The following is an 18,496-nucleotide window of genomic DNA, read 5'->3' on the forward strand; positions in this document are numbered from 1 at the left end:
ATGAATGTCTTCTTCCGCGACTGGAATTTGAAAACATGCCTTAACGAGGTCCAGTTTGGAGAAAATTGTGGCGCCTTGGAGTCCATTTGCGAAGTCATGGATATGGAGAATAGGATATCTATCTGGAACAGTTTTTGCATTAAAGCGTCTAAAATCTCAGCACGGTCGCCATATGGTGTTGTCAGCTTTCTGTACCATGTGGAGTGGTGATGACCAAGCACTTTTCGAGGGTCGTATTATTCCCATGTGTAGTAGGTTTTTAAATTCGGATTTTGCCAATTTGTATTTATCCGGTTTCAAACGTCTGGGGGTTGAATAGATGGGCGGTCCTGTTGTCTTAATATAGTGCTTAGCGCTGTGTTTGATGGGGTCCGTGTTTTTAAACGGCTGGGAAAGTTGAGGAAATTTTTGGAGTAACGGCGGACGTGTAAATCTTCGGGTAAGGCTGTGCTGATTCCGGTGGTAAAAAATTTCAAGGTAGTTCCTCTCACTGAAATCTTCGTTTCGTTGTCTGTCAATGTGTCATGAGTCATATCGACAGACAGGTTGAAATCGGCTAAAAAATCCGCCCCCAAAATTGGAGTAGTCACGCTGGCTATGGTGAAATTCCATAAAAATTCCTCCGCATTCCAAGATTCAAATTTAAGGTTTTTTCGCCAAAAGTGGGTATTTTGGCACCGTTGGCGGCTTGTAAGTTGAAAAATTGGGTCCCTGTTGGGTGGCCATGCGGTGTCGGTATAACGCTGATTTCCGCTCTGGTGTCTATTAAAAAGTTATATCCGTGAATTTTATCTCGGATATAAAATAGACAACCTTTTTTGTGTGCTCCAGTTACAGTCGTCGTCAATACTGGCTCGAAGGTTCGTTTCCCTGTGTTGGTTTTTCGAACACGTAGGGTTTAGTGCATCTTCTCGCGTCGATGCCGAATCTATTGTGGTAAAAACACACATCTTGTCTATGTCGTGACGTGGATCGGTTCCTGCTCGAACTTCTTCGCCTGTAATTTCGCAGCGTGTCGTCATGGTTTCTGTGAGAATGTTAACGCGTTTGAAGTGCGTCGGCTAGCTGCTTCGAAAGCTTCTCAACCGCCGATTTCAACTCTGTTAATTCCTTGTCTCGGTTTTGGTCAGGTTGCCGAATAATTAATACCATGGTTTCGTTGTAGAAGTCCATCTGGTGAAGTTCCATTTTGTTTTGAAATTTTTATATTTCAATTTCGTGTGCGCGGTTTGGAATTGTTCCTCCTCGTGGTCAACAAGTTTGCTTGTTTGTTAGAGAAAAAATGTTTTTTGTGCGTGCCGTGAATTTGTGTGGAAGAGTTTAGCTTACACTGCGTGTTTCGTTCACTCTCATTCATTTCATTTAAAATAAAAGGGGTCACCATTTCATGTTGCGGACCAGGATATAAAATGCCCTAACTTGCTACAAGAAAAAATAATGAAACGAATTGAATGAAGGAAACAAAGAACTCAAATGCTGGAATAAAATAAACATGTCGTTTATTTTCTGTTGAGAAATGAAAGTCTTCGGTGTACACATGTTAATTCAGCCGTTGACGACTACGCGTGTAGAAGGAAAGGGAATGCAATAGAGAAACGCGAAGTGGCAAGCCATCTGTAGAAAGAAAGGGTTAAGCTCGTAGAACGTCGCGCACATGTCTGTGTCGATGGGCCAAGACGAAAGGGGAGATAGAGTTAGAGCTGCAGTCGGTTCGTCGACTCAACAGGTCGAACGCTGGTCCAGACGAAAAAGGGAAGTTAACAGGTTTTGTTGACTTTTATACTGGGGTCAGTGTTCTGACTGCGCATGTCTGGTTTTCACTTAAAAGGAAGTGACGTCACAGCTCGGGTGTGTGTATGCGCATGAATGTGAGTGTGTGTATGAGGCTGTGTATATGCGTGCGTGTGTGTGCGTGCGTACGTGCGTGTGTACATGTGGCTGTGTATATGTGTGGGAAAACATGTTTGAACAAGTTGCACAACTCTCACGACCCAGTGGTGAAGAATGCCCAGCAATAATAAATGTTTGAAAATGAAAAGCAAAACAAGCTGTAGAAGATGCAGAATGGCACTTAGGATGAAATGATCGCAATGTGACCTGTGGGACAGCAGGTCTACGTCTACACCCACAGCATTGACGGTAAAAAAAAAAAAAAAACTCTGTAAAGCAAAGGAAAATGGTTTCGGAAGAAATTCATTATTTTGAGGAAGCCAAGCGCATTGCTACAGCTGTAGGTCAAAGTAAACGCATGGACCAAGTGTGAGAAAAGTGTAAAAAGTGTGAGAAAAGTGTAAAAAGTATGAGAAAAGTGTAAAAAGTGTGAGAAAAGTGTGAAAAAAGTGTAAAAAGTGTGAGAAAAGTGTAAAAAGTGTGATAAAAGTGTAAAAAGTGTGAGAAAAGTGTAAAAAGTGTGAGAAAAGTAGGAGAAAAGTGTAAAAAGTGTGAGAAAAGTGTAAAAAGTGTGAGAAACACCCACAGCATTGACGGTAAAAAAAAAAAAAACTCTGTAAAGCAAAGGAAAATGGTTTCGGAAGAAATTCATTATTTTGAGGAAGCCAAGCGCATTGCTACAGCTGTAGGTCAAAGTAAACGCATGGACCAAGTGTGAGAAAAGTGTAAAAAGTGTGAGAAAAGTGTAAAAAGTATGAGAAAAGTGTAAAAAGTGTGAGAAAAGTGTGAAAAAAGTGTAAAAAGTGTGAGAAAAGTGTAAAAAGTGTGAGAAAAGTGTAAAAAGTGTGAGAAAAGTGTAAAAAGTGTGAGAAAAGTAGGAGAAAAGTGTAAAAAGTGTGAGAAAAGTGTGAAAAAAGTGTAAAAAGTGTGAGAAAAGTGTAAAAAGTGTGATAAAAGTGTAAAAAGTGTGAGAAAAGTGTAAAAAGTGTGAGAAAAGTGTAAAAAGTGAGAGAAAAGTGTAGAAAGTGTGAGAAAAGTGTGAGAAAAGTGTAAAAAGCAGAGAAATCACATAGAATGACCTCAAATACATGGAACTTAAAAATTAACATTTCTCATAAAGGCATCCTACGATATCTTACCAGCATCAGTTAACCTTCATGTCTGAGAGTTAACTACATTCAATCTATGTAAAACATCAAACATATTCTCATTGGATGTGAGTATTCTCTAAGAAACTACACTTGGAGATTACTTACAAGGTTATGATTGGCTGGTTAAGCCTAAATACTGACTGGTAGAGTCACCTTGAACAGACATTGAAAAGTATGCACGCCTCATGCTAGAAACACCAGTTTCCACTACGACACTCGTTTCGTACAGCACCTTACCAGATAATTATTACAAAACTGTCAACAATATCCCTTTCATGAGGCATACCAATGGCGATATAGGATTCAAAACGAACTCAGAAGTTAAAAAAAGGAAACTAATGACGAACTACACAAAATATCCTCGTAAGTTAAAAAAGAAAGAAAAATACTAACAAAGAACGTTAAAAGACATACAGAAAGCAATTTTTTCATTTTTCCCCAGTTTTTTTTTTAACTTAACGAGGAAATATAATATTATATTTATTAAATTATAAAAAGAAATGATTTTATTCAATTCTTACAGAAAGTAAGACTTGCCCCTTCTTCCTGTTATTGTCTACATAAATTGGAGTAATTTTTTCGTGTGGATACCGTTGTAAAATGAAACAGATTTCGAAATTAACTAAAGTTTTTCAATCCATTTTACAACAGGTATTCCTCCTCCTCCTCCTCCTCCTCTTCCTCCTCCTCCTCCAACAACAACAACAACAACAACAACAACAATTCCAACAACAATTGGAACAGCAAAGACAATTCAAACAACAACAATTTGAACAAAAACACCACCACCAACAAGAGAAGTTTCAAAAGTTATTCAAACAACAGACAAAAGAAAATCACTTTGGAAGACGTATTATTTAGGACCACAAAATCACAAAGTTCAATGATCTTTTCGGCAGGAAGAATTTCAAATTTCCTCTCAGATACGATATTGATTCAACGTTTCCAGCTAATTTTCATAGGTTTGAAACCATATTTATGAAAAGATGCAAGCAATGGCCTGATGAAGAAAAAATCATGCCATTGTTACAAAAGTTGGAAACAGAAGGAAATATTGTATATGCAAATTTACCCCGCCCCCACAAAAAAAAAACATGGAAGACATGCTATTTAGTGAAACAAACGAAATTGTGTTGTAAATTTTCGATAAAAGGCTAGTTTGTTTCATATGTGATATAAGAGTTTTAATATCGTAAAACAAGAGGAAGATGGATTTTGTCAAATATGCCAGTATGATTAATCACAGCGTGGGGCATTGTCAAAATTTTATTTTTTTTTATCGAAGTAGTCGCCTTCAGCAGTGCAAAGGGAAGGGGGAGGTCAGCAGTTTTGGTTAACCTGTAGCATTCATATTACCCCCTCCCTTCTAATCTTGGTCCCATTTCGCCTAGCAGTTGTACGAACTGGGAGGCCTTTTCAGCTGATGGATGTGTGTGTGTGCATGCGTCTCTCCCTCCTTTTTTGTCATTTAAGTCCTTGCGGACATTTCTCTCTCTCTTTATTCAGTGTCTTTCCTTTTCTTAGCAGTCTCATTGCCTTCCCTTCTTTATGGTGAGTGGCTGCTGTGAAACAGTCACAGAAATCTCTTTTTTTGCGCTTCCTTTGAATTAGTTCCAGAAAAGATTTCTTGAGAGCAAGACTCTCATTTTGGGGGATTTCGTTGTGTTGAACGATGTAAATTCATTCAACCTGTTCATGGAAGTTTATTGGAGCAGTTTGAAATTGGTGCTCTAAAATACACCATTTATTGAAATGGAAAAAGTGTGGCAGAGCCTGTCATCATTTTTATTTCTCCCCTTTTCAAGCTGTTAACACAGAGACTCGTCAACATTAATTTTACTTCTTCACCCACCCACCCTTCCGAGGAAAGCTTTACGGATGAAGGGGCGCCTGACGACCTTTTCAGAGAAAAGGAATTTTAATTCGAGTGAAACAAGAAAAAGAAGAAGAAGAAGAAGAAGAAGAAGAAGAAGAAGGCCTTTTCTGAGAACAGGAATTTTATTTCAGACACTCTATACTTCAAAGAAGAAAAAGAAGAGGAAGAAGAAAGAGAAGAAGACAACCTTTTTCAGAGAAAAGGAATTTCAATTCGGACTGTTTTGGGGTCAAAAGAGAGTACAAGTTTTAAACCTTTTGAAAGTTTCGTTTCATGAAACAAGACCCGAACTTTATGCTACAAAAGATAACGTGGAATCCCGGTGTCTTTTGTAAATGTTCCCCCCCCCCCAAAAAAAAAATCTCCATAATAATCGTATTGAAGAGAAAGTATATCACGGATACAGATTGTAATACAAAAGTTGAATCTAAGTAAAGAAAAAAAAAGGGGTTTGTGTTACTATACACATAGATTCGAAAAAGTGATAAAAAAAATCAAATATATAACAAATAAATGTTACCAAAGGCAGGATAAGTTACTCCTCTGCATATCTGCAAAAGTTTTTAGTTGTTTTACTCACTTTAAAACGTGGAATATTTTGAAAATCATACAGCGTTTATCGATATATTTGAAAAAGAAAAATGGTGGCGTACTCACAATGTTATATACACTGTGTGGAAAGCATATATAAAAACATATATTAAGGATAAACTATGTTAGCGTGTAGTCGATAAAAGTTCTCATTGTCTGACAAAACAGAAACAAGTAAAAACAAAGTCGCAATAAAAAATTAACGAAGTTTTCTTTGACCTTTTAACGAAATAAAGGGTCAAAAACGAAAGTACTTAAATATAAAAATAAATGGGGAGATTGTGAGCTTATTCCTCGATCCAGAGAGTGATATCTCTATTAATAAACATATTGGAAAATAGGGTTTCCACGATATTGGAGCAGTATTTCAGAGAATTGAAGAATACAGTTCAAACTGAGTTCTAAAAAATTGCGAGTTCTTCTTAAAAAGATTATATATTTAGAACAGATTATTGACAGTAAAGGAAGAAAACCATACTCAGAAAGCGCTTAAGCTATTACGAACATGCCTGTATCTGATAACAGGTTTTCTTGGGATTAGTAACACTATAGCATATGAGAATGTGAACAAGTTTTTTAATAATAAAGTACTGTTTGGTAGAAGACCTATCGTTAGCACATTTCAACCTGAAGAAGAAAATCATTGTAGCAGCAGATGCTAATAATGAGGGACTGGTGTCTGTATTACTTTACAAATTCGAGGAGGGATCTATTAAGTTAATAGCACATGCCTCAAAACATTATCACCCGCACTGGGCACTCCTTGGAAAGATATTGTTATATTACAAAAATAAATGTATAGAAGCAAGGACAAACGAAAAAGTTTACATTAAACTTTTATTCAAGGTCAATGGGATTGTAGCAGGTGTTGTTGGTATTGTTAGGATGTGCAGGTGATGGTGGAGGCAGTGACGAGGACGCTTGGAGTAAGAATAGTGGTCGGTCGGCAGACTCTTGGGAGTCAGTGGCAAAAAAGGGGTAGTTTGGACAGCTGCTGCAGGTGCCGTCTGGGGTGAGATTGATGACAACTGCTGAAGCTGTGGCTAGAACTGTTGCTGATGTTGTTTTAGGTAAAGTTGGCGACAGCTAGCTGGGATGGCAGTATCGACAGACAACTTCACTGCTCGGCGATCTAACCTATTCTGCCTGGTTGTCAAAAACCAGCTATATTTATGATTGGCCCGCGTATGTCTTGTATAATAATTGTGTTGTGATTCCAAACAGCCTACAAAGAAAAATCCTCAAGGATTTTCCTATGAGAGATCCAGAGAAGAATCATATGGAAAGTCTTGTGTGCTGCTATGTAAATTGGGCAAACATGGACAAAGACATAGTAGAAATGATAGAATCTTGTAAGGGATTTTGCAGTAAAATCTCCAACTACGAAGTGAAAACCATGGCAAAGAATTCATGTGGATTTTGCAGGGCCTTTTCCAACATTTATTTCTCATTGTTGTGGATAGCCACTCAAAATGGCTTGAAGCCCAACCACAGATTGCGCAATCAAATTTTTACATGAGCTATTCACGCGTTTTGGCATGGTAGATTGTGTGATGACAGATAATGGCACTCACTTCACATCAAGTAATTTCAGAGACTTGCAAGTCGTACCAAGTGGACCATATTACAACCCCTCAGTATCAACCACGGTCTAATGGTCAGGTTTGTGGACACTCTAAAGAGGGCTTTCACAAAGGCACTAGGAACACCAACAGAAAGAGCATTGCAATAGTTTCTGGAAGTTTATAGAATAACCTCTAATCTGAACATACCTATGGGATGCTCGCCTGCAGAAAAAATGTTCACAAGAAAGTTCATCTTCAATAAACACGTTCCACAGCAAGCGAAGTTCAAGAAAACCATTTAACTCCATAAGAAATATTTCTATCCTGGCAATAAAGTCCTTTTTAAGACCTACAAAAAACAACATCACATTCTGGGAAGCATCAAACAAAGAATTGGCGAATTGGTCTATATCCTCTAGAGACCGAAAAAATACCAACAAACACCATATGAACCAGCTCAGGAAATGCCATTTGAATGAAGCGGAGAAATCACTACAAAATAATTGTGAAGAGTCGATTGACATAATATTTGATCACTTCAATCTCTTTGGAAGTCTGAAGCTCAGGAGAAAAAAGAAAATTTATGCAACCAATCAATGTAAATCCCAATGTTAATAGTTTTATTTCTTTAAATTTTTTCAAAAAATAAAAGAGAAAGAAAACTTTTGGCAGGGGGTGTTGTGAGACCGAAACTTACCTGCACCATGGACTCTTCCAGTATTATATTATGATATGAGATAACCTCCTCAGGGAACAGTATCATAATACGATAGAATCAGCAGGAGTACTAGTAGTATGCAGTTCATACAATTACCCCTAACCCAGACACCACCGGATAGTATCATATCCTCATAACTTTTTGGTTAATATATCTTTCTTACACCTAATTAGTGTTCTGTGTTTTCCTTTCATGGTCCCAAGAAGGATTCAAGAAATGTATCCATGCCAAAATTCCAATGCCTGACCAGTTCCACATCAATAGAGACAGAAAGATTTGAGAAATTCATAGAGAATTTCATCCTCGCCCCATCAGTAATGACAAGACTTATTTAATCACACAGCAGTGTTGAACGAGTAATTAAGCTGGCATTACTACATCAACAAAATAATACACTGTTACCAAAATCAGTGATGAACTAGCAAAGGGGCACATTCATAGGTTCTGGCTCTAGTTCTGATTCAGGTTCAGGTTCTGAGACAGATTCAGAGTCAGCGTCAGATTCAGCTTCAGGTTCTATAATCATCACTCTCTGGTCTGTTGATTTCGTTCATAAGTAGCTCATCACTTGAGGATTCATTGCTCTCTTCTGTAGATGTATGATGCACCTCAGAAGCTGGGCAAAGATCGCGCACATAGCGCGGGGTTCCATCAACTAGAACCGACAGCTGGCTGATCACCCCAGAGATTCGTCCTCATTTGAATTTGGTGGTGCACCGGTTTCCAGGTGGTCTCACCCAAACTGGATCCCCTACCTCATATTTGTCTTTACTGTTTGACTGGCTGTGCAGCATCAATTCCCTTTAGTCTAACACGATATGTGTATATGGCATTGGCCGGCGCTGTTGTAGGTAATTTCCCATCTTTTGGCATAAAGTTATACCAATACGTGGCCTCCGTAATGGTACATTGATTTCTGGCAGCAATTCCCTTAATGCTACGGTGGCTCCTCTCAGTAATGCCATTCCCTGATGGCACATGAGCGCATCGCAGCCGTAGTCGGACGCCCCATTCATCTAACAGCTGCCGAACTTGTTGGTTGCAAAAAGCAGCATCGTTATCCATCCAGATCTCTTTCGGCACACCCCGCTCCAAAAAGATGGATGACAAGATGCGAACAACACTTGCCGAGTCCTGTCTAATCATGTGTCGCCATACCGCAAAACATGTGGGTCCACGATCGATAAGAGTTAGAAAGGGTTTACCACTGTAATGGGTAATGTCCATTGCCACCTGCTGCCACACCTTCTTGACGTTCAATCGTCCTTTTCGCCATTGGTTTGCTGCAGGATCAATAGACTGACATGCTTCACAGTGCCTGACAATCTGCCTGACATCTGTCTTTGTCACTGCTGGGTCCATACGCCTTGCAAAATACACTGTTCTCTTTACACCTGAATGTTTGCTCTGTGCATGAATCTTCTGTATTTGACATGGGGTAATAGCACCAATTGCAACTGCACGAGATCGAGCAGTGTGCTCCACACCGATCTTCACGGCTCCATACCATCTATGAGGTACACGGGTTAGTTGGTCGGCACCATTGCAATATGATGTGACCAGCATTACCTCCACTGATAGTCCATACTCAGAGACCAAACTCTTCAGTATATCTAGCCTTCGCCGGATCAACATCTTGCTGGCTGCCTTAGTGCGGATTCTTGTCCGTCCTGAAAGCATGTCAGACACCCAGTGGTACACGCAGAGAGAATCCGTGTACAGGTGCAGTTTCTTCGATTGCCATTGCGGTGCGAGATTTATTCCCTTTATAACAGTGCCCAGCTCTGCTAAGTTGATGTGCTGAGCATCATTCATGGGTCGCAGCCAACATGCGTCTTCAAACACATTCCCTTTTTGCTCTAATGCGACTCCCAATGTCAATGAACTAGCATCGACCCACACATTTACGTGGTCTGCATCAACACACCATTTTTCACAGGCAGGGTCCTCCTTGTTGACTCTCTCCAGGGTCTCAGTTACCATCAGTTAGAAGAGCATTGTCAAGCACATCGTCCCAACCTGTGGTTATCAAATTTGCTTTGTGTTTGATGGCATTCACAGCTACACGGAGCCAGCCACAGGCTGGTAAGTGTCCAACAAGTTTCCCAAACCAGGAAAAAATGGTCCGCCTCACGTCACATCAGGAATGCCTGGAATCCCACTACCATGCCTCCATCGTAGGGTACTATCTTCCTCACAGACGTCTAATCCCAATATGCGTGCTCCATCCCTCAGACGTTCAGGATTCTTGCATTGCAGACCAAACTGAGCCAATTTTCCACTGACACACGATGCAAATTTTATGTCCTCATTGATGTACACATCGTCAATGTAGGATGATGTTGCGTCCTCAATGGTCTTTTCTTGAGACAACACCACATTCACAATGGTCTTCATGATCTGCAGTGCCACATTCAGACCAAAGCCAAGTCATGTTAGGCAGTACCTCTGACCCTGAAACCACACTTTCTGGAATGGCCACAGCCTCTCATCTACTCGCACCTGCAAATAGACCTTCCACAGATCTAATGACACATTGGAGCCCTTCTGGCGCCATTCTCTCAGTTTGCTGGTGCATACGTTAGCATCGGCAGTATAAACCTCAATGTACTGGTTGAGCTCATGATAATCCAGCACTGGTCTTACTTTTGACTTGTTATGCTGGATAACCACCATTAAGGGTATCAGACCCTTGGGCGTACCAAGCTTCTCGGGGTAGGGGATCAGCCATCCATCTCGGATCCACGCCTCAAGTTCTTGCTCGTACTCATCACGAGCCTCGTCAGGTATAGGGTATTCTGTGATGCAATTCTTTAATTCGGTTGGTGCCCTTCCTTCGGTCCACTTCCATGACGCAGTCCAGGCCTGCTGGCTATAGTCATAGCCCACCTTAAAGTCAGGGCGATCAATGTGGATTGCAGCACACACTGGGCTTTTTAAAAAGCGCATGCTCTCGTCTCTTTCGATGATCACTCCCCCCCAGTGCCTTGATAGCATCGTATCCCAGTAGTACGTCGAACCCCAGCAAATCCCCTTGCGTCACCAACACATTAATTTCCACAGCCACACCAGAGTCCATGTGGACCTTCACGGTTCCAGCTCCACAGCATGCTTGTGCCTCGCCGCCTATTGTGGTAACTTTAATGTTAATTTTAGTCCAGGTCCGACACAATCTGGCACTCATGATGATATGTGAGCAGCTGGAGTCGAGAAGAGCTGAGCAAGGCACTCAGTTCACATACACAGTTATTGTAGGTTGCGGGTCACTTAGATCTTGTCTGGGGAGCAGGGCAGCGCTGACATCCTGCCTCCTGACGCGTTTCCCACACAGTTTTGGGCTAGGTGCCCTATGCCGCGACATTGGAAACAGCGCAGTCACCCCCGCCCTTTGTCAGTACAGCTTCTCGCAAAATGACCTCGCCGACCACAGCGGTAACATCTTCCATTAGTTGCGGGGCTCAGACTGGAAATCTCTCCAGCCTCATTCTGGGCTGCCTTTGTCGCCATCATAACTGGTTCCCCCAGGTCCTCCTCATCTCTGATGATGGCCCAGGCGCGTTCCATCAAGTGCTCCATAGGCGTTGCAGACACACTGGTAGAGGCTCTCCACAATTGCTTAACACGGGTGGGAAGGCTGGCCACAAATGCATATGCCAATGTCCTCTCCAACACTCCATTGCCAAACAGCACAGCAAGTTTCTTCAATTCCGTAAAAAACACATCCACAGTTTCTCCCAGCATGAGCGTCCTGGAGGCGAATCTTTCATAAGCCGGGCAAGGATCCATTGCAAATGCCTTGTACAGCGCATTTTTTATAGCAGTCACATCAGCCTTCTCGGTGGCACTAAGTTGCTGATACACACTCAGAGCACCCCCAGCCAATCTCAGGGAAATCACAGTGTGCACTCTCTTTACCTCACAGAGATTGCAGGTCAACTCGACCCTCTCAACTCAGTCAACGACAGATGTGGACCCATCAAATTCTGGAATCAGTTTCAGATCAAACTTTGAGTCAGTCATTTTTCATAGCAATAGCCGAAATAGCTTGTATCGAATTCAACTTCAATCGTCACCAACGCTCGCAATAGTAACACAATAACCTCGTGACCGTAAACGACACTGTTCCTTCCTCTCACTCAAGCTTTTTATGCAGTTTTTCATCCTGTCTCATTTGCATGTGTGTCCTTTTTTTTTCTCGTGATCTCGCGAGACCACAGTTTATAAAACACCAGGTGCCATCTTTTTTTCTCTTTTCCCACCCAACACTTCCCTGCGGCAAGTCCACCCTTCCTCCATCACGCCACCGCTCTCATGCACATCTACACAATGCACAAATATGTGGACACTTGTTACTCTGGTGAGTATTATAATCTATGTTCCATGTTTTCCTTCCATTGTCCCAACCTTGGGTCCACATTAATAACCTTGGTCTTTCTCCATCAGACAAGGAAAAAAACATTTAAAAAATACAAGGTTCTATCTGCATCAGTGTGGATATGATAACCTCACAGAGTGATGACAATCCAACAAACTTTGGTAGTATCATGAGGCAATCTGAGCTAGTGGTAATGATGCTTCGGTCCCAAAACCATACCTGAACCCAGAGTCATCATATGATGAAGGCTTTGTTGGAAGCAATGCTGCTGTGCAAGCAATAGTTATTATATTTTAATTATTACATTTATTACTATATTTTTATATTTTTATAAATTATCACATGACATACTAACCAGATTTATATTCTATGTTGGTGTTATCACTTGCATTTATTTTGACAAAGTGCAGTGACGTGTAGCTGTGAAGACTCATCTGTGGTGACTAGAATGAGATTTGTTACCTTTGTCTTTTTATTAAGTTTTCTTGATATAAAAGTAAGAGAAGGTTCGGCATATCTGCTTTGTTTTCTCACATTTTGTGCGACCTTGAACCAGACATGAATAAAAGACATGTAGTCAGAAAATCTTTTAGTCGCACTAAGGCTGAGGGATGTTGTCAATCATTCCATCCTCCACCCATATTGTGCTAATATCTTCAACACAGCATCAGCATCAACCTTAGTGAGAAAATTAATGTATCTTAACGAATAATTTATAGATTTTAAGAAAAATCTTCATTTTATTCAGCAATTCTCTAAACCTACATAAAATGAATAATGAATGCTAATATATGCTAGGAAATTCTTGCTTTACATCGTTTGATGAGCTGATTCTAAACTAAGAATATTATGGAGATTTTTAATCGCAAGACAATGTGACTTTTTTAATCTTACAAAAGCACCAAGAGCATTTGTGGATAAAGTCACAATGATCTTTCAAACGAAGATCCCAACATCTGTATTATGTGTGCAGTATAAGTGGGTTTGTCATCCATTATGTTATTTCATTCTTTAGGCACCCAAACATGAAACTGGGGAAAAGTTTATAGTGAACAAATATGTCTTTGCTAGTGACTTTCCTCCAGCATTTCGTATAAATTTCACCTTCAGTTTAATTTATAAGGTTTAAGTCTAGAAGTGAAAAGCATCTACTTAATACAGTCTTTTAGGTTAAAGTGCATATTTCCATCCATGTTCTCAAATGTTGTATTTTATTAGCCTCTTCATAAGGAGATGGTTGAATGAGTATATCTTCTATGTATCTATTGAAAAAATCACAGGGATGTTGAGCGGTCAAAGTTATTAAAAAAGATGTTATTACATTACTATTGATGAGAGTGACAAAGAACCTCATTGCCATGACAACATTTTTTTGTGTTCATAGAATGATAGAGTTTGAAAAATAAATAGGAGTGGCTAAAAGCATTTGGATTATGTTGATTTTCCTGTTTACTTGCCAACGAAAAATGAACTAGATAGATTCCCTTCATTTAGTCATTTTCATGATAATGTCATAAGGCTATAAAAAACTAAAATCCTGTTCTCAAAAAGTGCAGTAAAACGTAGGTGTGTTTATTCAAATGTTCTGTTTTAAAATGATAATGTGTAATCTGAAAATCCAATGATTGAAGTCGAGAGCATCAAAATTATTGTGACATTGAAATAATTCTCAACTTACACAACTATTAATTTCTATTTTTAATTAATTGAAGAATTAAAAAAAAAACTTATGTCACTTAATTTTAAAGTAATATATGGTTAAAAAACCGAAAAGTTTCAATGAAAGTTCTTTTTATTGGTAAAATCTTTTGCAGAATATTTGAGTAGGTGTTGCTTATTAGAACTGTCTTCATAATTGTTCGAGTAGCAAAAGATTTTAAGATTTTTCACAACGTTTTTTGCAGAGTTTTCAATTTGAATATTTTAAGTATTATGAACAAGTGACAGTGAATGCTTTAATCATTCAAAGTCACATGATCACATGATCATGGATTAAGTACAAGGATGTGAATTTATTCTGATGAAACAATAATGGATGAAATATAATGATTACAGAAATATTTTGAGTTGAAAAAAAAAAGATTTGTATTTTTCATATTTTTGCCTTTAGAGGTTAGGTTAATGTTAAAGTTATGGGTAAAACTAAATTGGGATGCAACTCATTTGTTAATTTTATGAAGTTGTAATATTTAATATTCATTTTATCGTTTTAGCTACTCATGTGTTGGAAATATATTATGTTTGGTGCAAGTATCGATGATTTTTGTGTTGCATTGTGGTATTGACAAATGCATCATATATATTAGAAAAAAGATTTAAAAAAAGCAGTTAACATATAACGTTTAACTTTATTCACAGTTTGTTGGTTGTAACTGATTGTAAAAAAAACAACATATCACACTGGAAATCAAAACTTCAAACATTCCTGTTTCTGAAATAGCAATAAACTTCCAGCACTAATAATTTCTCTTTACTCTCTACTCTCGACTGCTTTTAATCCGTTCTTTTATTCAAGTTAGTTGGTTGTCATGCATGCAAATTAGTTTATAAATCAATCCCAATTTAAAATTATGAATAGAAGCCTGGACACGTTCTTGTGTATCCTGCCAAGGATGAAAAGTGCTCAGGTACATCCGTACACCACTTCGAACATTCAGCTTATCAAATGTTCGGTTCAACCATATTCATATTGATCTGGTTGAACCAATCAGTTAGAGATTTACTTTTCTCCTGATCTGTATACTCACAGTAAATGGCATACACTATTTCCCTCAGCTCAAAAAATCTTTTCTTCTCCTTCTGCGCAGACTATTTGCTTAAAAAAAGGATAGAATATAACAAACTGATATCCGCTGGTTTGAAGTAATGTTGAAATTATTATCATCACTTCCAGTGAAGGTCACCTTGATGCATAAAAACGATACAAAGATAAAGAAAAGCTACAAAAACCGGCAACCTCTTTCCCACAGAAGAGACGTAGCGAGCCTGTCTTTGTTCTATCCTTATTTCCATGGCAAGTGCTCGTCTGAGCTCCATTCTCTAGTTCCCCCTCGCCAATCTTTTTCAAAAAACACCCGATTAGCTGAAACCACTGTCAATAATTTTCCCCCACTCCTTATCTGTGCCTAAATCAAAACGTAGATTCCACGAACAAAGCTTCTTTCTTAGAACTGCACGCCTGTGGAACTCTGTTCCGCTTGCCTGTTTCCCTCCCGACTTCAACCTGGATGTCTTTAAGTCCAACACAAACAAATTCCTAATGAACCGCCCCACCTAAGTAATGACACCTTATCAATTCTCCAATACTATTGCTACACTATCCCATTGAGCATTGTACACATAATAACCCTTATCCCCGAGTGGCCATTGGGCCTTGATAAGTGGTGAACTCCATGTAAAAAAAAAAAATTAGAAGAGAAAAGACTTGGTGGATAGAAACAAACAAACAATTTTATTAGGAAAAGAAAAAAGAATCTTAGAGCCAAAAATAAAGCTCACGAGCTGTCTGCTGCTAAGATTTTGCTCTCAGCTACAAAGAAAATCCTTTGTGTGGTAACAATTATGAAAGATAGAAAGAAAGAAAGAAAGAAAGACAGGTTGAGAAGGCCCCCTTTTTTTACTTACTGCTGTGATATGAGATTCCAACCAATGTAGGATTTTGTTTTAGAAAGTTCGAAATATTTTAGCAAAGTCTAAAGATTTTGCCCCCTTTGTTTGCAATTAATTCATTTTTTAATGTTGTCTTTTTTAAAAATAAAGTCCTCTCGAGTAGATTAGTTGAAATACCTGCACACAAAGATAATTTATGATCTGAAATAATGTTCCGAGAGTGTTCTTTTATAGGGAGGAATTTATTTTCTCATTTTCCTGAAGAAATAACTTGTAAGAAAAATACACATAGTTCTTTGTATAATAACATTTTGGTAAAAAAAACTTTTATGTTCCTTCTTTGAGTCTGGTCAGAATAGAAATATTTTTGTTTTGACATAGAAAAGCTGCAGCTTGAGACGTATCCATTTTCTTAAGGCCTTAGAAAAAAATATCTAGTAATAGTGATTAAATCTTTTCTAGTAAGAATATTTGCCACATGTGTCTTGCTTCCGGTAAGCTGGTATTTTTCTGACGTAGATTTCTCTCAGCGAGATACAAATTAATCAGGTAACTAAGACACTATCACTTCAACATTATAAACTTCGCCAGGTAACTTAGACGAGTTCACTTCAACATAAAATGTTTGCTTCACTGCTGCTGATACTGTTGGTCATGTTATTAATTTCTGCCTGTTGATTGGCTTTAGGCTTGACACTTGAAGTGTGTTAAAAACACACTTCAAGTGTCAAGCCTGAACTCCCAACTTCAGCTTGAATTTTATCACAAAATGCAGGAATGCGCAGATCAATCAACAGGCAGAAATTAATAACATGACCAACAGCATCAGCAGCAGTGAAGCAAACTCAGCAGAAAAGGAAAAAGAAAAAAAAGAAGAAATATATTCCCCCCAAAATTTTCTTCAGTAAATTTAATAAAAAATATTCAACTTCTAAAATTCTAACTTTCATATTCTTTATATGTAACAATATATCTATCTATGTATGTTAATCAGGTAACTAAGACACTATCACTTCAACATTATAAACTTCTATAAAAGTGAAATTGTGTGTGTGTGTGTGTGTGTGTGTGTGTGTGTGTGTGTGTCTCTCTCTCTCTCTGTGTACATTTCCCTACCAAATTACTCTTCAAACTCAAGATTTGACATAAGGGGTATTGAGATTTGGGAAAATCTTTGTAATTGGTTTTCGTCCACAAAATGGCTGCCTAGGGATCAAAGTTCAACGATTTGGCCTTTGAAAACTCTACCAAACTCCTCCGCCAATTTGGGGTCTAAATACTTGAAATTTTAAAGATAGGTTACTTGGACATGGATCAACCGTTTTAATTTGATTCGAAATCAAAACATTATTATTAAGGGGTTAAAATTAGGGTCAAATTTAAAAAAAAAATTTTTTTTTTAATTTGATTTCTGCGGTCTCTACCAAATTTCTCAGCCAATTTCTGGTCTAAACATTTCAAATTTTACATAAAGGGTATTCAGAGATAGAGCAAGCTTTTTAAGCTGTTTGTGCCGAAATTTTGAGCTGTCAAGGGGTGAAAGTTCAAAAGATTTGACCTTTGCGATCTCTAGCAAACTACTCAACCTATTTTGGGTCTAAGCATTTGAAATTTTACATAACGGGTATTCAGACATACAGCAAGCATTTTAATTTGTTTTGGGGCGAAAATTTAGCTGGCAAAAGGTCAAAGTTGAAAGAGTTAACCTTTACCGATTCTACCAAACTCCTCTGCCAATTTTGGGTCTAAACACTTGAAATTTTAGATGTAGGTAACTTGGACATAGGTCAAACTTTTTAATTTGATTTGACACCAAAACAATATATGTTAAAAGATCAAAATTGGGGTCAAAGTTAAAAAAAAATTACCTCTGCGGTCTCTACCAAATTACTCAGACAATTTCTGGTCTAAACATTTGAAATTTTAGATAAAAGCTATTCACACATAGGGCAAGTTATTAACAGTACATAGAGCCCGAGCAAAGCCGGGCGCAACTATTAGTATGCATATATATATATATATGTATATATATATATATATATATATATATATATATATATATATATATATATATATATATATATATATATATATATATATATATATATATATTATAGAGATTAATAGACCAAAGGTTTAAAAGAGCAAAGTTTTTGTTAATGTATGAACACTTTAAAAGATATCAGACAAACTCGATATGTGTATTTACCTAGAGCTATATTAATACAGAGGCTAAAAGTTCAATAATTGTGATAAATCAGCTTCAAAAGGAGAAACAAAACAAAATCAGAGTAAGTGTAGGATCTTTTTTTGGAAACAATATCCATTTATTTATTTAATATTGACAAAAAATATTTTTGGATACTGTTTCCTCATCAGCACAAATGCGGGGGAGGGGCGAGAAAGGGGGAAGACACCAAAATGAAACTAGTGTATTGGAGTGAGTTTGGATTATGAATTTAGAAATTGTTTAGAAAAAGAAGTTAAATTGCTATTTTGTTTATATAAATAATATTAGAGAAATTTCTCATCATATTTAATGTAATGAGTATATATGGGAATTCCTTTAAAGACAAGTAATGAGATAATGTGTAGAGAAAAAAATAAAACATAGTTTAAATGATGTTTAAAGGGCTAAATATTAAATATGATAAAAATAAGAATTACATTTTGATCTTAAAATAGGATAGGATTTATATAAGGGCTTTCCCTTATATAAAT

At 37.9% G+C, this 18,496-nt stretch overlaps 3 protein-coding genes across 3 annotated transcripts in view; 1 reads left to right on the forward strand and 2 right to left on the reverse strand.

Annotated features, from left to right (window-relative positions):
* Window positions 1-18,496, forward strand: part of LOC145247355 (COP9 signalosome complex subunit 7b-like) — a 307,459-nt gene that overhangs the window by 22,611 nt on the left and 266,352 nt on the right. The window lies entirely within an intron of this gene.
* On the reverse strand, window positions 8,560-9,774 carry LOC145247187 (uncharacterized). The gene has a single exon (XM_080108822.1). It carries the CDS (start codon window positions 9,772-9,774, stop codon window positions 8,560-8,562), a length of 1,215 nt encoding a protein of 404 aa, XP_079964948.1.
* On the reverse strand, window positions 11,167-11,577 carry LOC145247188 (uncharacterized). The gene has a single exon (XM_080108823.1). The coding sequence runs from the start codon at window positions 11,575-11,577 to the stop codon at window positions 11,167-11,169; it is 411 nt and encodes a 136-aa protein (XP_079964949.1).

The sequence above is a fragment of the Euprymna scolopes genome, chromosome 25 (genome assembly GCF_053919585.1).
Source record: "Euprymna scolopes isolate OS-2025 chromosome 25, ASM5391958v1, whole genome shotgun sequence".
Classification (NCBI taxonomy): Eukaryota; Metazoa; Mollusca; class Cephalopoda; order Sepiida; family Sepiolidae; genus Euprymna; species Euprymna scolopes.

Excerpts from the sequence above, each read along its gene's own strand:
- LOC145247187 (XM_080108822.1), bottom strand. The coding sequence starts at position 9,774 with ATGGTAACTGAGACCCTGGAGAGAGTCAACAAGGAGGACCCTGCCTGT.
- LOC145247188 (XM_080108823.1), bottom strand. The coding sequence starts at position 11,577 with ATGGATCCTTGCCCGGCTTATGAAAGATTCGCCTCCAGGACGCTCATG.